This window comes from Simochromis diagramma, unplaced genomic scaffold (assembly GCF_900408965.1).
Source record: "Simochromis diagramma unplaced genomic scaffold, fSimDia1.1 OVJJ01000235.1, whole genome shotgun sequence".
NCBI lineage: Eukaryota > Metazoa > Chordata > Actinopteri > Cichliformes > Cichlidae > Simochromis > Simochromis diagramma.
In genome coordinates, this window is record NW_024386861.1 from 1 (window position 1) to 18482 (window position 18482).

General features: G+C 42.6%; 1 protein-coding gene and 1 long non-coding RNA gene across 2 annotated transcripts in view; both read right to left on the bottom strand.

The window, feature by feature from the left end:
- Positions 1-3889: 3889 nt before the first annotated feature.
- Positions 3890-18482, bottom strand: part of LOC120733230 (ribonuclease inhibitor-like) — a 28252-nt gene continuing 13659 nt past the window's right edge. Inside the window, exons 4-5 of the mRNA XM_040031262.1 lie at positions 15414-15593; positions 3890-10436 (exon numbers count right to left, since the gene is read on the bottom strand). Of these exons, the coding sequence (XP_039887196.1) occupies positions 10244-10436; positions 15414-15593 (373 nt within the window). The 3' untranslated portion in view covers positions 3890-10243. The remainder of the gene's footprint in view (positions 10437-15413; positions 15594-18482) is intronic.
- LOC120733231 lies at positions 17404-18408 on the bottom strand. Its single transcript, XR_005695763.1, has 2 exons — positions 18345-18408; positions 17404-18084 (listed from the first exon to the last, which is right to left on the bottom strand). It is a non-coding gene; the product is annotated as an uncharacterized LOC120733231 (long non-coding RNA).

Genomic DNA, 18482 nt, shown 5'->3' on the forward strand with positions numbered 1-18482 from the left:
CCTTTTTTTTTTCTTTTTTTTTTTCTCTCTGTTCAGAGCTGAAGAAGGTTCAGAATGTGAGAAGTTTAGAAAATGGAACTCCAAACAGCTGAAGCCAACAGGAAGCAGCTTCAAACAAACACAACAAGAGAAAAAACTCTGAATGTTTCACATTAAAGTCGTACATTTCTCATAAAACAGGACAAAGACTTGAAAAAGTCGTGTTTTTCCTTCCAGGAACCACATGGCTTCACTTTTAAAGGTGAAGTGTGACAGAAATGGACATATTGAAATCAACGATATCAAAGCTGGAATCAAATGAGTCCAAGTCTTCTGCTGATTCAGCATCACATTCATCTTTGCTCCTTGTTCTGCATCCCCACCATAAATATAAAGAGGCAAAACTCACATTTTCCAAAATCCTCTTTAAGCTTCGACAATAAAGGAAGATAGTTTTATACAAGTCTTTGTGGTTTTGTGTCTCTTTAATGGATTGAAGAAGCTCCAGTTTTAGAGCAGTAGGATCCACATCACGCGCGTCTGTTGAGTCTGCTCTTCAGCGGCCGTAGAGCTGGACGCTGCCCTTTGGCCATCATCGATACTCTCGCCCGAGATCGCACCGGGGCTAAAATATTCACCTGCTCAGCTGTTTTTGATCAGTTTGAGCCTGTGTGGTTTGATCAGGTTGAGGAACGATGTGATGCTATAAAGACATCATCTTGTCCAAATGAAGTTGTTCCAACACGTGTTGAAAAAGATGTTAAAGGTTGTTGGTTCCGACATCTTAGCGATTTTTAACAGCAGTCTTAGTTCAGGTGTTGTACAGCCTGTTTTAAACATGCTGTTGTACAGCCTGTACTAAAAACCTGATCTGGATCCTCTGTCCGCTCAAACTTCAGGCCTATTTCAAAGCTTCCCTTCCTGTCGAAGATTTTGTAAAAGATTATATTTGTTCAGCTGCAATCTGTTGTAAAGGTTTCAGTCTGGTCTTAAAGCTCTTCACAGCACTGAAACTGCACTTTGAAAAGTTCTTAATGATCTTTTATCAGCCACTGATCAGGAGACTCAGCTGTGCTTTTGGATCTGACCGCTGCCTTTGACACTGTTGACCACAGCATCTTGACCTCACCATTGGAGCATGGCGGCATCAAGGGCGCTCTATTAGACTGGTTCAGCTCTTTTATTAAATCGCATTATTACATTTGGGGCTTATATTTGACGCAATGTGACCTTTGAAAAACAGCTGAGCTCAGTTGTACAGCGCGTTGTGTTCTGCGTCCTGATTGGCTGACAATGGTCTACAGCCAATCTCGTGCCGTGTCTCCTGTACAGTACAGAATGTGTTCAAATTTACAGCAGTGTGACTCTGCAGTGCTGCACTGTATGTTTGTACGTTTTGTCCCCAACAAACAACAATGATGACGAGACGTTTTGCACCTGTGGTAGCAGCCAAAGGCAGAGGAAGATGCTGACCATCATAGTTTCAACAAGGAGGCAAAAAGGTTGTAACTGTCCACAACAAGAACATCGTAAGGATGGAGTCAGCTTTGGCTTTGTGGATCAGTGACCGCAGGAAAAAGAACATCGTGCTGGACACCAACATTATCTGCATAAAAACTCAAAAGCTTTATGAAACTTTACCTGACAGCGAGGAGCCCAGGCCATGGACGAGTGCTCCTCACACAGAAGCTCATTTAATGCCAGCAAAGGCTGATTTGACACATTTCAGAAACACTTTGCTTTCATTCTTTAATAATGAACTTATTTTTCTATGAAGGTTTGAACTTTGTTTAAACAAGAGAGAAAAGTGTGAAAATGTTCATGCCTGTCTGAGAAAAGTGTAGAAAGTGTGCAGTGAGGGTTTAACTGCCTTAAAACTTCTCTAATAATTGTAAAACATAAAGCTGCTACTTCATTCTGAGACTTATTTTTAGAACGTAACTCGATAAACGAGCGACCGCAGTAATGTATTGTGTTTATTTTGAAAACTCTCAACAGGATCTTCAGATTTATTTTGAAAGGTTTATCTGGAAAACACACAAACACATAAGCAGGAAACAAAGAGCGTGATATGAAACGATAGACGTTTTCATATGGTCATCATATATACATCGTTCTATCGAACAGCCCCAGCTCCTGCTGTCAGTCTCTGTAAATCTGCTCTGAAAACACATTTGTATTCACTGGCTTTTAATAAAGCATGAGAGTTATTTGATATTTGATGTGTGATATTAATATTAGGAGTTATTTTAATGGTTATTTTGGATTCTTGTACAGCACTGTGGTCAACGCTGCTGCTGTAATTAATGTGCTATAAACACATAAACAATCTGCAGTTAAACATCCAAAACTAAAGATGTGATCGCTGCCTTTAGAAAATGTGCTGATGTGCTCGGAGGTGGTGAAGAACCGAGCTGAGTATAAAGACGCGATGTCTGAACTTTATAAGCGGGGATTTAAACCTGCGCTCCTCTTCCCGGCTAAACTGCGCATCGTTCTGCCCGCAGGGGAGAAACAGTGGTTTACGTCTGCTTCAGAAGCCGATAAGTTCGTGCAGGGCTTGAGGAACGAGGCTGAAGCTCAAAGGCCACAGTGACTGACAACTGCGAGTAAAGTGACTTGAATCCTTGTTGACTTGCAGGCAATCGGACGATTGCAGAGAAGGCAGGCAAGCACTACATGTTTCTGTTACTTCAGGGTATACTAGTTGTCACCATTCTAACACTTGGTTCTTATGTTTCTTTTGTAATATTTTGAATTAATGTTCACTGATCCCTAGAAGGTTTGACTTATATTGGGATATACACTTAGTACTTCAAAGTTAAGGTTATATGGAGTTTCTATGTAGCAGGAGTTTGGGCTAGGAGGTTGAAGCTGCTGGGAATATACTGCGGTCACCTTAGTTCAGAAAGGGGACCTAGTGGGTGGTTGGGGCGGGGTGGGGGGGAACTATGGCCCCGAGTTATTGTTCCTGTTTTTGTTTGCTTTGGTTGTATGTGGGTTTGTGTTGTGTGTTGTTGTTTTTTTTTTTTGTTTGTTTGTTTGTTTTTTTGTTGTTGTTGTTTTTTCTCTTGTCCCCTCCCATGTACGGTCAACTTGTTATTGTCACCAGATTTCAGTAAAACATATATATGGCTAGTTATAGCACTAACAATAGTACTATTAGATTCTTGTCTTGGAATGTGAAAGGCTTGAACGGTCCGGTAAAGAGATCTCGGGTTCTCAGCCACGTAAAACATCTCAGTGCAGATGTAGCTTTTCTCCAGGAGACTCATTTGCGAGCCACAGATCATAAAAGACTTAAACCTCCATGGATAGGTCATATGTTTCACTCAAACTTTGATATTCGAGCCAGAAGAGTGGCAATTCTAATTAGGAATGAAATACATTTTTCTCACTAAATTGATTGCTGACAAAAATGGGCGATATCTAATTGTTGTAGGGACCCTCATGAATAACCCAGTTGTTTTAGTGAACGTCTATGCCCCAAACTTTGACAACACTCTGTTTGCTAATAATCTTCTGAGGATGATTCCTGACTTAAATACACACCTCCTGATATTTGGAGGTGATTTAAACTGCGTTATTGACCCAGCTTTAGACAAATCTGCCACTGGCTCTAAAGCATCATCTGCTATGTCCAGGGCTTTCTCACACTTTATGACCCAAAATGGATACATTGATCCTTGGAGGTTTTTTAATCCCCAAGCCAGAGAATATTCCTTTTTTTCAAATGTTCATCACACATATTCTCGGATCGATTATTTTTTTATAAATGGCTCCATGGCTTCTAAAGTTTGTAACTCTGAATATCTTCCGATTGTTATATCTGATCATGCTCCATTAATCCTGGATATGGCTTTGTCTCCTGGCTATAGACCTCAGCACCCATGGAGGTTGAACTCTCTTCTTTTGTCTGATTCAGCTTTCTGTGACTATATCTTATCTGCAATTGATAACTTCTTAACTACGAATGAGTCTGACGACATCTCAAACTCTCTACTATGGGAAACTCTTAAAGCATACCTCAGGGGCCAAATAATTTCCTATTTATCTCACCTATCTAAATCTAAGAAAGCTAAGCAAAATGAACTTTCTGCCAAAATTCAAGCTCTAGATCGGCAACACGCTCAAACTCCCTCACCTGAAATATATAAGCAGCGTCTTAACCTGCAATCGGAGTTCAGTCTCCTGTCGACCCATGATGCAGAGCAATTGTTATTACGGTCCCGTGGCAACTATTATGAACATGGTGATAAAGCCTCTCGTCTGTTAGCCCACCAGCTACATCACCAATCGGCATCTCGCCAAATATTGCAAATTAGAAATGAATCGGGAACTTTGACTTCTGATCCAACGGAAATCAACTCAATTTTTAAGTCATTTTATAGTTCTCTGTATACATCAGAGTTCCCCTCTAATTCTATAGATATGAACCAGTTTCTTAACAAATTGGATACCCCTACAATTACAACCTCAACAGCAGCAGAAATTGATGCACCACTCACTTTGGATGAGGTTATGTCATCAATCACGTCCTTACAGTCTGGAAAGTCCCCTGGTCCTGATGGGTTCCCAGCCGAATTTTATAAAAAATTCCACTTAAAACTGGCCCCTCTGCTGCTGTCGGTTTTTGAGGAGTCTCTGAAATGCGGCTCTCTCCCTCAGACACTAAGACAGGCTTCTGTCTCATTACTGCATAAAGAAGGAAAGGATCCTACCTGTTGTGGCTCTTATCGACCAATAAGCCTTCTTAATGTAGACTTTAAAATCTTATCCAAACTGCTAGCAACCCGTTTGGAAAGAGTTCTCCCTTCTATTATATCAGACGAACAGACAGGCTTTATTAAAGGAAGACATTCCTTTTTTAATATACGGTCCCTTCTTAATATAATATATTCCAGAAATCATAGCACCGTCCCTGAGGTGGTGATTTCATTGGATGCTGAAAAAGCATTTGATCGAGTGGAATGGGAGTATCTTTTTGCAGTCTTGAGGAAATTTGGTTTTGGTGACAGTTTTATATCTTGGATTCATCTTTTATATACTACGCCATTGGCATCTGTTTGTACTAATAATGTGAATTCTGAGTATTTTACTCTATCACGTGGTACACGTCAAGGCTGCCCACTCTCACCTTTACTTTTCACTTTAGCAATAGAGCCTCTTTCTGTGACTCTCAGAACTTCGCCTCTGTTTCAAGGGGTTATTCGTGGTGGTACAGAATATAGGGTTGCTCTGTATGCAGATGACTTATTACTATATGTTACAAATCCAACAATTTATTTACCCTCTATAATGGAAATACTTCTGAGTTTTGGCTCTTTCTCTGGATACAAGATTAATATACAAAAAAGTGAATGTTTTCCTATAAACCCAGCTGCAAAGGAGCTTAGACAGACAGATTTTAATTTCCATTTAGCTTTCTCAGGTTTTAGATATCTAGGAGTGCATATTACCAGTTCATTTAAAGCTTTGCGAACAGCTAATCTTAACCCTTTGCTGACCTATGTCAGGTTGGCTTTTCAAAGGTGGGCAAATCTTCCTGTGTCACTTCTGGGCAGGATTAATATTATAAAAATGAATATTCTACCTAAATTCCTCTACCTTTTTCAGTGTATCCCATTGTTTCTACCTAAGTCCTTTTTCAAATCTGTGAATCGAATGATTTCATCATTTATATGGGCAAATAAGACCCCCAGGATTAGTATGACCTCACTACAACAGGGTAAGCTCAGTGGGGGTCTTGCTTTGCCCAACTTGATGTTTTATTATTGGGCAGCCAACATTCAGAAGTATACCTATTGGCTGAATGATCCTCAAGCTACTTGGTGTTGCCTTGAGGCTCAATCATGTTTCTCTTCCTCACTCCCAGCACTATTATTTTCATCCCTTCCGGTTTCCCTGTTACGATTCACAGACAACCCTGTTCTAATTGGCTCTCTGAAAATATGGTATCAATTCCGGCGTCACTTCAATTCTATCTCTGCTTCTGCCCTGACCCCAGTCTGCAACAACCACCTCTTCCCCCCATCCCTGGTGGACTCCTCCTTCAGTATATGGGCAAGAAAAGGTATCAAATGTTTTCATGACTTCTTCAAAGATAACATTTTTCTCAGCTTTAGTGAACTTTGCTCTTTGTACGATTTGCCCTCGTATCATTTGTTCCGCTACTTTCAAACAAGACACTGTGCATCTTCTATCTGGTCAGAGTTTCCAAGTCAGCCTTTCAAGCCTTGGTGGGAAGACTTATTCCAGTTGAAGCCTCACAGTAAAGCTCTAATATCACAAATCTATACTTTAATTATGTCATCGGGCAATTACTCAACCAAGAAAATTGCCTCGAGTTGGGAACAGGAACTGGGTCTTCAGTTTGTTGAAGGTTACTGGGATAAAGTCATTGACAGAATTCATTCTTCAGCCTCATGTGCAAGACTCTCCCTTATTCAGTTTAAGACGGTATACAGATTACACTTCTCAACATCTAGATTATCTAAAATACACCCCAGCATTCCGGACCTGTGCAACAGATGCAACACCTCCCCCTGTGATTTAACTCATATGTTTTTTGCCTGCCCGTCACTTCAATTATACTGGACTTTTTACTCTGAAGTGCTCTCTCATGTTTTGAATGTCACTCTCAAACCATGTCCACTAGTTGCCATTTTTGGTGTTTCTGAGGACGCCACCCTGAACCTTAGTCGTAAACAACTGGATATTATCGCTTTCACTTCACTGCTGGCACGGCGTCGAATTTTGCTGTCTTGGAAAGCTTCTCACCCTCCAGCCCGATCACGTTGGCTGGAAGATGTTATGCTCTTTTTAAAAATGGAGAAAATAAAATTTAGACTCAGAGGGAATGTTAATAAGTTTTCACAGATGTGGCAGCCTTTTATCACTTACTTTAACTCATTGAAAACACTTACAACAGACTAAACTTTTGTACCACTAGGTTCCCTTCTGTTATGGTTTTGGGAGGGAGTTGATTTTTTTTTTTTTTTTTTTTTTTTTCTGTGCGTGGGTTGTTGTTTTTGTTTTTCTTCCTTTTTTTTTTTTTTTTTTTTTTTTTTTTTTTTTTTTTTTTTTTTTTTTTTTTTTCTGTTTTATTGTTATCATCCGAATCTCAATGGCCCAACCTGTTTTGATATACGTCTTTATATCGGTTGATACTTGCTGTATTGGGCCTGATATGTTAAATTACATGTGCAAAACTTTATAAATAAAGATAAAAAAAAAAAGAAAATGTGCTGATGCACAAGATATCAGCTCCATTAAGGTGGAATGTGGCCGTGTTAGAAACATGTTGCAAGAAGTTTGAAGCTGAAACTGTGAAGCTGAGAGTGAAAGAGCTCCAGCGTCTGTCACAGGAAACTTTCTTATTTCCACACTGATGAAAGCATCAAGCTTTGATTTCCTGCTGCTTTTATTGAGTCACACTGTGAAACTGAGCCACAGCTGAACCAGCATCCCTGCACAGCAGACACTTACAGCACTTGGCTGCTTCCATTGAACCCTCTGCACAGAGCTTCAGTTTCCTCTTCTGGTCCCAAAGTGCAGAACAACAAGGTTTCAAACAGCTTCGTTCCAGCAGCATCAGCCACAGACATGCAGAGAGAATCCTTTGGTTGTGTTGTGTGTTTGCATATCTGCTGTCTGTGTTGCTTTGTGAGGATGGATCATCTACTGCAGCTCCAGATAAACAAGCTGGACCTGAACCTGGTAGCTTCACTTAGAAGACACTTGTGACGGGAACGTGTGAGAAGTTTTGTGCAGACAAGTGTGGATTTAGAGTGTGGGACGAGCTCTCCACAGTCTTTGTGGAGATCCACATTCTGCATACTGCCTGTGAGAAGCTGCAGACATTTGTCCTCCAAATCCACTGAGCAGCTGCTCGTGGTGGTATTAGCTTCATGTGTGCGTGTTAGCATGAAGCCTCGGTCACACTCTGCTGTGGACACGGTCACGGACAGCTGGATGCCTGATGGACGAGTCGTCCTTCCTGTGAAACTTCTTTGAGCATGAGAATAGCATGAGAAGCTCAGTGGACACTGTTCAGTGTTTTAACTCTCGCTTTCACTTCAGCTTCACCAACAACAGCACAAGCAGAGCAGCCCACTGCCTGCATGGCTGGGACAGCGCCCCCTGGTGACTGTAAACCACTACAACATGTAGACGGCCGTCTGCAGGCTGGATGTAGCACCACCGCAGAGACGTGCTGCAGCTCTGTTTAGTTACCCAGCTGACAGCAGAGGCTGTAGTTTACTGTTACCAACATGGAAAACTGAAGCTTCACCAGCTGGAGCTACAGAGCTGGAGAACAAAGGACACTGAGAGGCCAGAATGATGTGGGAGGAAACATCAAGAGCCTGTTTGAAAGGAGACACATGTGGATGCTGTGCCAGTCTGTGGTCTGTCAGAAGTCAGCTGAGTCACACTGCAAGAAGCTGCAGAATCTCAGAGGAGGAGATTTGGAAGTGTTTGTGGGACAAACTGGACTCAAAGAAAGAAGATGTTTGTGAAGTCTTTGGTGGAGGTGAGCAGTGTGAAGCAGAACACATGCAGAATCAGGAGGTCAGCATCAGTGTCTCCTTGTGGTGGACGGTAAAAGAATCAGAGCCAACGCTCCCGTCCACCCTCGGCATGAAGCAGTGCTGTTTCTGAAACAGGAGGACAAGTCCAGAGAAGACAGAGGAAGCAAAGATGAGGGTGGGACAGGACAGCAGGACTTCCTTCAGACCTGCAGCTCCATCACACTGCTGTAGCTCCTCTTCATCACACATGTACCTGCAGCCTGTCTTCAAGTCCAGGAGTCACCTCCACACAGTGTAGAAGCCTCCTGTGCAGACCATGGAGTCCAGCCTCTGTCAGGGAAGTCGGCACTAAAGCCTGAAAGACTTCAATCTGTCTCTGCTCCACCCGAGAAAGATCAGCACCGTACTTGTTGTGCATTCAAGGAGGGAACATCAGCGCTGCATCGTGGGAACAACACCGCAGGAACAAAGACACAGCACGGCTGATGAAGGACGAGGACAAAGGAAAGGTGAGTGAGAAGACCCCGGTGGTGTGGACGGACCTGCAGGGACTGCAAGACTGAGGAGCAGAGACGTCCATGTACCAGCTGAGGATGCTGCAGTGATCCAGGGAGCTCGGTCCAATCTGAGGCCGTGTGAACTACGTGGACCACAGTTTCTTCACAGACTTCAGCCACGTGAACATCTGGAGATCCAACAGTGCACGAGCTGTGAGCCATCAGCTGTTTCTCTCATCAGCTGCTGTAATGAGAGCTGCTGGAATCATCTCGAGCAGCAGGAAATCACTGATGTTGTTTCTAACCAAAGATATGGGACTGAGCTCCGCTGAGCTCCTTCTACTTTCATCCAGATAGAAACTGCTACAGTCTGCTGATTATTGCTTTGCCTCCATCACACGAGCTCTTTATCCTGTTCTTCACTCTCATTGGTTCTTTGTCTGCTTGTTTTTACAACAGTAGTCTTCTGATTGGTCAAAGACAATCAGCTGTGACTAAATGTAGCTCCTACAGCAGTGATGGGAATAACTACTGAAGCTAATCCAGTATCAAAGCTCAGGAATCAGCAGCTCCCACCTCGTTTTCTTTCAACAACTATTTTTAGCTGCTGTGTTTTTGTGTTTCTGCAGACCTCAGACATCCTGCTGCTCTGGACAACTTTTTCATTCTTTTTATCATTCTTTTGCTTTTCTTTTATTATTATGTTATATGTATTAATATGTGAAACACTTATTCTTTGTGTTTTTGCTTTGCTCCTGTCAAACTGCTTTAATAAAATCTGCTGCAGTCTAAACTGTGGACGTTCCCTTTTTAACCCTTTGTGAAACAATAAAGGTTTAAATCTGAGTATTCATCTATGTTAGTGTTTAATGGGTCTGATAGGTTGCTTTGGCCTTTCCCAGTAATATCTTCCCTTGGAGTCTGTGGTCCAGGCTTCTAAAACCATCCCAGGTTAACAAGAACTACAATCTAGAGGAGAGCTGCCAGAACAGGTGTGACTGATGAGATCTGACCTGCAAGGTTACTCAGGTTTGTTTGTATCAGGACAAGCAGGGAAGACACCTGGACGTCAAAGTAGTTAGAGCTGGGCGAGTGTCCTCACCCACATCGGCTTCACAACTCTGCATCATCTACTGAGTAAGACTCAGAGGATCAGAGATTAGAAGGTCTACAAAGACCTGAACCAGACTTCCTGTATAAAGGTTTTAGTTCCACAGATCGACAGTGTCAGCACAACTAAAACGTGGAGACTGACCTCAGAGTTTCAATTTGATGTTGTGGATTCTCCAGAAGAACACACAGCTGCTTCACTCCTGAATCCTGAAGCTTGTGGTTACTCAGGTCCACCTCTCTGGGATACGAAGGGTTGAGCTTCAGCACTGCTTCCAGATAATCACAGCTGATCTCTGACAAATCACAGCGCTCCAATCTGTATAGAGAATGAAAGATGTAAGTTTATTAGACAAAGTGCTTGAAATCATTCAGTGTTTCATCATCTGTTCAGAGCTGAAGAAGGTTCAGAATGTAGAAGTTTAGAAAATGGAAACTCCAAACAGCTGAAGCCAACAGGAAGCAGCTTCAAACAAACACAACAAGAGAAAAAACTCTGAATGTTTCACATTAAAGTCGTACATTTCTAACAAGAGTATTTTAAAGACAGCGTCACTGATGATCATCTTCTGCCCAGTAAAACTTTGGTTTTCCACATGTGAGTGTTAATGATGCACAAAGACTGTGAGTGCAAAGAGGGAGCGAGGAGGATGACAGAGAGATGGTACAGGAGCATCAAGAACCCGGCGAGGAAATGAGCAGAAGGACTTTGGAGCCTGTTGGACTGAAGCTTTCACAGAGACGTGTTTGACTGGACACCACCAGGACAGACTTTTAATCCCAGGATTTGGATGAGCTTTCTGTCTTTATGGTCACAAATGATGCTGTAACTCTGTGACTGTCCTGGAACTGTCAGCAGTGTGGTTACGTCCTTTTGACCTGAGTTTCCACAGCTCTTATAACAGCAGTGTACATTCAGACTGAGACACGCTTCAGCCTGTATGGACCTGTTTCTGTAGCTGCCACCATCATTCTACGGTCGTGTCCAAATTCATGGGCTGCATCCTCCTGATGACCCGGCCTTCGCGGTCTACGTGGGCTAGGTCCTCAGAAGGTCGGGTAGGCCGGAAATAAACGGCTGGGGAAATTGGACAGTCTAGCCTTCTGATTTGCGTCACCGCTGTCTCGGTGGAGTTTAATAAACTCGGCCGTCTGCTCCTTGCTATCTAAAATATAACAGGACACTGGCGTAAATTCTCGACCGTCTCATACTTCTGTTTAATCAGTTTTCTGTTTGACGTTTAGTCAGCTCTGTAAAGACCAAGGAGGAACCCACCCGGGGGATTAATAAAGTTTTATTTTATCTAATCTAATCTAATAACTTTAATCTCAGCCAAACCAATTTACTCACGAACAAACAAAACACTGAAAAAAGCCACTTCCCCTGCCAGTGGCGGACTCCCTCAGGTGTCGGTGCGTTGGTGGTTCTTTGTGTCCGGGGATGGGCGTCCAGGTACACACCGGCTCACTCCTTGGTGGCCACTTATCAGGGCCTGGAGCCTGGGGCTCGCTCGGGCCACTTCGGAGGTGGGGTGCCCCCGGCCTCTTGGCCTGGGGCTGGGTCACTCAGGTACAGCTGGCTGCTGGCGGAGCTCACGGGCGCGTCACTACAACCCCCCCTGGCTTCTGCTGAGTGAGCCCTCATCTGGGACTCTCCTCAGCTCTTACTGGGACAGTGGCGCGGCTGCCCCTCTGTTGGTCTTCCTTGGTCTCTTGTGTTCTGGGGGCCTCTGGATGTCTGGAGTTTTGATCTCCTCCATACCTGCTTCATACCCTGGAGGATGGGGCTGTGGCCCCCCCACACCCTCTAGCAGATCATTACATGAAGGAACCTTTTAAAAAAAACAAGCGTCCATGCTCACAGGTGTACACACGGGTGATCACACCCACAAACTACACCCTTTTTGGCTCCTACCTCAAAGCACACTGTGTTCTGTTGATCTTATGTGCTGCACAATAATGTTTAATATTTAGTATTTACTGTCATATTCACATATATCATTGTGATGTTGTTTATTCTATTACTCTTGTTCTCTTCTGCTTGTTTTCTTTTTTCTTTCTCAGCAGGTGATCCAGGTGATTGATATATGCATTTTTTTTTTTTTTTTTTCTGCTCATTCTGTTGGTTTTTGTCTTTTGCCCTTCTCCCCCGTCCCTCTTCTCAGCTGTTTCTCTTTCCCTCTTTCTTTCTCCTCTTCTTTCCTCCAGTCAAGTCTGTCCCATATTCAGTAAGTGAAAATAAAATAAACAATAAAAGGTGAATCAAATGGACCATTACGGCAAGGCTGGGATGGTCAATTTGGTAAAGTAAATCCATTGGGCATCTTTCTTTGCCTTTAGACAACAATTCTGATGGCAAAAGAGCCAAACGGGACAGGCAAAAAAAAAGAAAAAGTTTTATTTTATCTAATCTAATAACTTTAATCTCAGCTAGAGCTGGGCGATAGAACGATAACGATATGTATCGCGATATAACTTTTTCTCGATAGAAAAATTAAACTATCGCGATAGACCTCGCCGCTCTTGTCCTCTTAAAAAAAAAAAGAACAGCCAATCCAAATTACGTAGCGCAGAGCTGAACCAATCACAGCCACAGCGCCACGTCACGTGACTTGTTACGTACAGCACAAGTGCCAAGCCGCACATGTGTATTTGTTTGGGAAGCAGCCAGCCACCGTACCGCCCGGGTAATGGAGGAAATGAGTGTGCCGACTAGAAAAATCAACCGAGCGTGACCGAAGAGAAAACAGATGATGGTTCCAATGCCGGAGAGATTGTCGAACGGAAGAGCCATAGAAGTTCCGTAGTGTGAAGGTATTTCGGCTATTTCAAGTCTGACAAAAAACAGAGTAGCGTGCACTGTAAATTGTGCCGAAAGCAAGTCTGGAAATACAATAAACTGGTGCATGCGCTACGTCCACACGTACCCGGGTATTTTTGAAAACGCAGATTTTTCTATGCGTTTGCACCTTTCGTCCACACGTAAACGGCGTTTTTGGTCACTGAAAACGAAGATTTTTGAAAACTCCGTTTTGGCATTTACGTGTGGACTAGAAAAACGGAGAAAACGCAGCGTCAAAGGTGTGCGCATTTTTTGACGTCACACTGTGCGCCACGTTATTGTTTCGGTGAAATGAATTTCTACAATACTGTTAATTCTACTCTCTGCAGGGTTTAAATGCTCACATATACACACAGTTACTGTCCCTCCACACATACGACTCGGTTCTGCTTCTATGCCCCAGCTTTGTTTACTTTTTCCCACCGAGGCTTCTAGACTTCTGATTGGCCAACATTTCTGCACGGTTAGGAATCTAGCTCCACCTGCTGCTTTGCCATGTTCATAGCAGCGTTTTCCTTCATTTCTGCCTTTATGTGTGGACGGGATTATTTTTTAAAACGAAAACGGAAAATCTCCGTTTTCAAAAATACCCGTGTACGTGTGGACGTAGCCTCAGTCTCTGACTGGAAGCGCTAATTCGTCATTCGGCTTTTGTCAGACTAAAGTAACTGTTAAAACTGTTTGAAAAGCTAAGCTATACAACAAGGAGAGATTGAGAATTTCCTTTTAGTTCTCAGTTTATTTGATATTGACAAAAGTTAGTCAGTTTTGTCTGTTCTTCTGTAAAACAAACTAAGATTTATTTTTAGAATTAATATTTTGTTTCTAAGTGGAATTGACAATTTAGTCTGTTTCGTTTGTTCTATTTTGAAACTTAAACGCTTTAGCGGCTGCCTTTTGTGTAGTTTGCAATATTTGCCTTTATTTATCTGAAAAAGTCTCATGTTCCTTAAGTACATCTACCCTGTTGAACTTATTATGGGAAATAAATATTTAAATCAAAACAAGCTGCTGATTATTTCACATTTTGCTTGTGAGCAACGGCACATTTAAATCTTACAAATATAGTTATTTGGCTTATATCGTGATAGATATCGTTATCGCCTGAAATGAAAAAAACATATCGTGATATGAAAAAATCTTATATCGCCCAGCTCGAATCTCAGCCAAACCTATTTACTCACGAACAAACAAAACACTGAAAAAAGCCCAACAACAACATTTTTAGGTTGTCTAAGTGACTTATATATCACGTTTAACCCGAGTAGCGAAAGTCCGCGGTGATCTGAAAATGATGTGCCGGGAGTTGTGCGGTTCTCAGCGGCTTCAGTGACCATCGAGCTCCCGGTGAAATATCGAGCTGGTGGGTAGCAGACGTCTCCGAAAACGTCGAAGCACTTTTGCAAATATGCGATATCTTGATAAACCGAGCAGATATTTGATGTTTACACAGCTACTTTCTCGCCTGAAAATATGTTAAAAGTTTATTTTGTGACCCAGAAAGATTAGTATGAGTGATTTTAAAACTTAGTAGCAGCCGCCATTGTTGGAAAATGGAGTTTGGCTGGGCCGTGCTATGAATTCTGGGATATGGTAGGCCACGAAGGACACACCCGACCGATCCTTCAAATTCGGGGAAAAGGAGGGCGCATTTGTCGGCTGCATTCGGAGGAGTCTACGAATTTGGACAGCCTTCAACGCGTCGCTGTGACGTAATCGGTCTACAAATGCGGCCTCAGGAGGATGCAGCCCATGAATTTGGACACGACCTACATGTTTGTACATCAGCTTATCAAATCCTGTCTGCTGTCTTCATTTATTACTCTTCACCCGCTTCACTGTCACTGTGTGGGCGGAGCTGCCTGAGCCCCGCCCACACAGACACAGCTCCTCTCTGGAGCTAAACTTCTGCTTCATCTCCGCCTCTTTTCTTCATCCTCCACCTCTCTTTTCTCTTCTTCAGTGTTCTGCAGCCACGGAGCCTCACAGCCGTTAGCACGCCCATACCTGAGCAGCTAGCATTACCCAGCATGCCGTGCAGCAGTGTCAGTTTGTAAATGTGCAAGAATTCCTGCTCCAAACTGTTTCACAGATTGCTGTGTGCCGTGACCTTTGACCTGCTAAAGACAGTCAGCTGTGGATTATTCATTGTTGTGTCTGATACTTAGAACTGTGAGGAAGAAGCTACACAGTTAATCAGGGTCCCCTCTCTCTGAATCAGGAAAGGTGGGCCAGCCGCGTGTGGGCCGCGGGCCATACGTTGAGTATCACTGTTTGAAATGTGAACATTGTTCTGCTGCAGTCAATGGACTAAACCAGAGAAGAAGAAAACAGACTTTACCATGAAGATCCTCAGTGTGGATCAGTATAATATCAGCCTGATGTCTGCAGTTTAGTGTCAGCACAACTTTCACATCATATTCATCTCAGCACAACTAAAACATGCTGACTGACCTCAGAGTTTCAAATCGACATCGTGGATTCTCCCGAAAATCACACAGATGCTTCACTCCTGAACCCTTCAGGTTGCTGTAGGTTCCACTCAGGTCCACCTCTGTGGGATACGAGGGGTTGGACTTCAGTGCTGCTGCCAGATAATCACAGCTGATCTCTGACAAACCACAGCCCCTCAATCTGTATAAAGAATGAAAGATGTAAGTTTATTAGACAAAGTGCTTGAAATCATTCAGTGTTTCATCATCTGTTCAGAGCTGAAGAAGGTTCAGAATGTAGAAGTTTAGAAAATGGAAACTCCAAACAGCTGAAGCCAACAGGAAGCAGCTTCAAACAAACACAACAAGAGAAAAAACTCTGAATGTTTCACATTAAAGTCGTACATTTCTCATAAAAACAGGACAAAGACTTGAAAAAGTCGTGTTTTTCCTTCCAGGAACCACATGGCTTCACTTTTAAAGGTGAAGTGTGACAGAAATGGACATATTTGAAGTCCAACACCTTTTTCCAGTCACATTATTAAAGCAGACAAACTACAAGCTCATTTTCATTCCAACAAGTCATCTTCTGACCTGGACTAACAACACTGGTCTCTATGTGCAGCTGGCTGTGAGACCAGTGCTCAGGGAGCGTCTACAAAGTGCAACACTGAAAGAACATCACACACTCATTTGCTTCCAGCACTTTCACACAAACATCTACTGTCATCATTCATGTTCCTGCTCCTCTGGATTCACACGGAGCCTCTGCTCATGCCGTTGCCACGGTGAATCGTAGTATGTGGCTCCATAACTCAGACTGAGCATGCTCAGAGCTGATTGGCCTGACTCTGATCAGCTGATCTAGAAGAGGAAACTCTGCTATATGTACATTATGACATCTACACCTGAATCACAACACTCACACAAATATATCAACTGTGTTTAATATTTTGGCACGTAGATCATTTATGTGCTTCAGCTCTTCTTACATTTTACCACCAACTTGTTTCAAAAGGACCAGCTTTTACTTTGAAGGCCAGCTGTCTCTGCTTCCTGTTTGCATTGTTGGATAATGGAACAAGTCGATGCTTCAGTGCTTTGAATTAGGGGTGGGTTTTAATAATCGATTCATTGATTAAAATCGATTCTGGCTTGGATAACGTGATATTGATTCATTAAAATCCTGAATCAATTTTTTAATATTAATTTATTTTGCCTGAAACGCCAGAATCTCAGGTTAAACCTCACAAATTTTCAACAACCACCAAACAGCTGAAACAGTAAATGAGAGCAGGAACACGGATTCTGCACAGAGACGTAAACACAAAGCTCGGACCCGCCGACGCATCAGAATCAGTGAGATGTCGCCTTTCTCACTGACGGCACGGACACGGTCGGAGCTGAAAGCCGACAGCTCGCTGATTCTGATGTTTCGGCGGCTCCACGCTTTGTGTTTACGTCCTTTTTACGCTGATTCTGAAGCTGTTAGTTTTATCTCTCTCCAAACAATGTTGACTGAACCAGCAGCAAAAGAAGATCCAAACTACGCTTCACATAAACATCGTCATGAACTCACTCTGACTTTTGCTGTTTTGCTTCCACCAGGATAAAATCACACGTCATGCACAGCTCTCTCTCTCTCTCTCTCTCTCTCTCTGTACTTCAAGAACAGTTTCCTGTCTAAAAATCTGTTTTCTGCATTATTCGCTTGCTTGTTACGCACAAGTCTACCGTTGTTCACAGCGCTGTCGGCCGCTGTTTTTTTCCTTTTACTTGCTTCCGAAAAGAAAGCCTCATTTCTGCCGTTCAATACTGAACAAATTTAAACTTTTTAAAATTATGCAAAATTGCAAAACGCTGTGTCTCTAATAAAACCGCTGTAACTTTGCTCTGCTTCACTTCAGCAGCATCAGGTAATGTTCATGTGTTGATTCATGGTTTTCTTTTGTTTTTCATCTACTGCAGAATATTTTTATAAAATCCCAGAAAAACCACCTTCATGTTTTTCAGTGTTTTATCTTCAGCTACTTTGACACAAAGGCCTCTGCTGTGATGCTCACACCTTTGATAAAGTCTTGAAAGTGTCAGCTTCCCTTTTATAGACACAAAAATATGTAAATGTACTGAATTATAATATTTCTGTCTGAGGCAAAATTTCCCAGATTCCAATCGAATTGAATCGAATCGATTCTAGAAATCAGTGACGATACCCAGCCCTACTTTGAATTGTGTTACACAAAGAAAAGCAAAGTTTTCACGCTGTTCAGGCAGAATCGAGCGTTGAAGAATGAATTCACACGTCAATAAACGTTTTCATCAGCACAAGCAGGACAATGAAAGCAGGAAATACCCCAAACTGCCATTTCTCATTCTACAACTTCAACAACTGCACATGAATCATACTTCATACACAGACCCACAGTCTCTGGTTGCTCTGAAATCTCACTGACAGCCAATAGAAATAAAGAAAAGTCCAGACTGACAGTCTCTGTGGGGTTAGGCAGTGAACTGCTCACGCTGTGTTCAAGTGCATCACAAACTATTGGAATTGGATCCAACTTTGTGAAGCAGATTTCTTCTCAGCTGCTGTTTTGAACATTTCCTCATGAACTGTATTAAACTCTGTAAATGAACTGAGAACTATTTCTACATTTGAAACTATGGATTCATTTTCCCGTTCACTTCTGTACCTTAGTGTATAAATGAATGTTAGACTGGGCTCCATGGAAACACTTGGACTGGTCTCAGCTGCCTTCTTTCTGTAGTCATTCCAACAGAGTCCTTTCTCTTCTCCAGCTTCTGTTTGAAATCCTCTCACAGAGCCTGAATCCTGCTTTGCTGTCATGTTTGGGCCTGTGTTCGGCTGCTCTGTGTTCCTCTGCTTTAACACAAACCTCACCACAGCAGCTGTGTGGGTCGTCTCTGTAGCAGCCAGATCAGCTTCTGATACATGAACATCGTCACAGCTCCTAACTTCACCTTTATTAGCTTTGACATTCATGTCTTTCTTTTCTCTCTTTCTGTTTCCACACAAGCTCAAAGTCTCTGCAGCCTGAAATATAGAAAAACAACAACAGCTGCAGTCAGT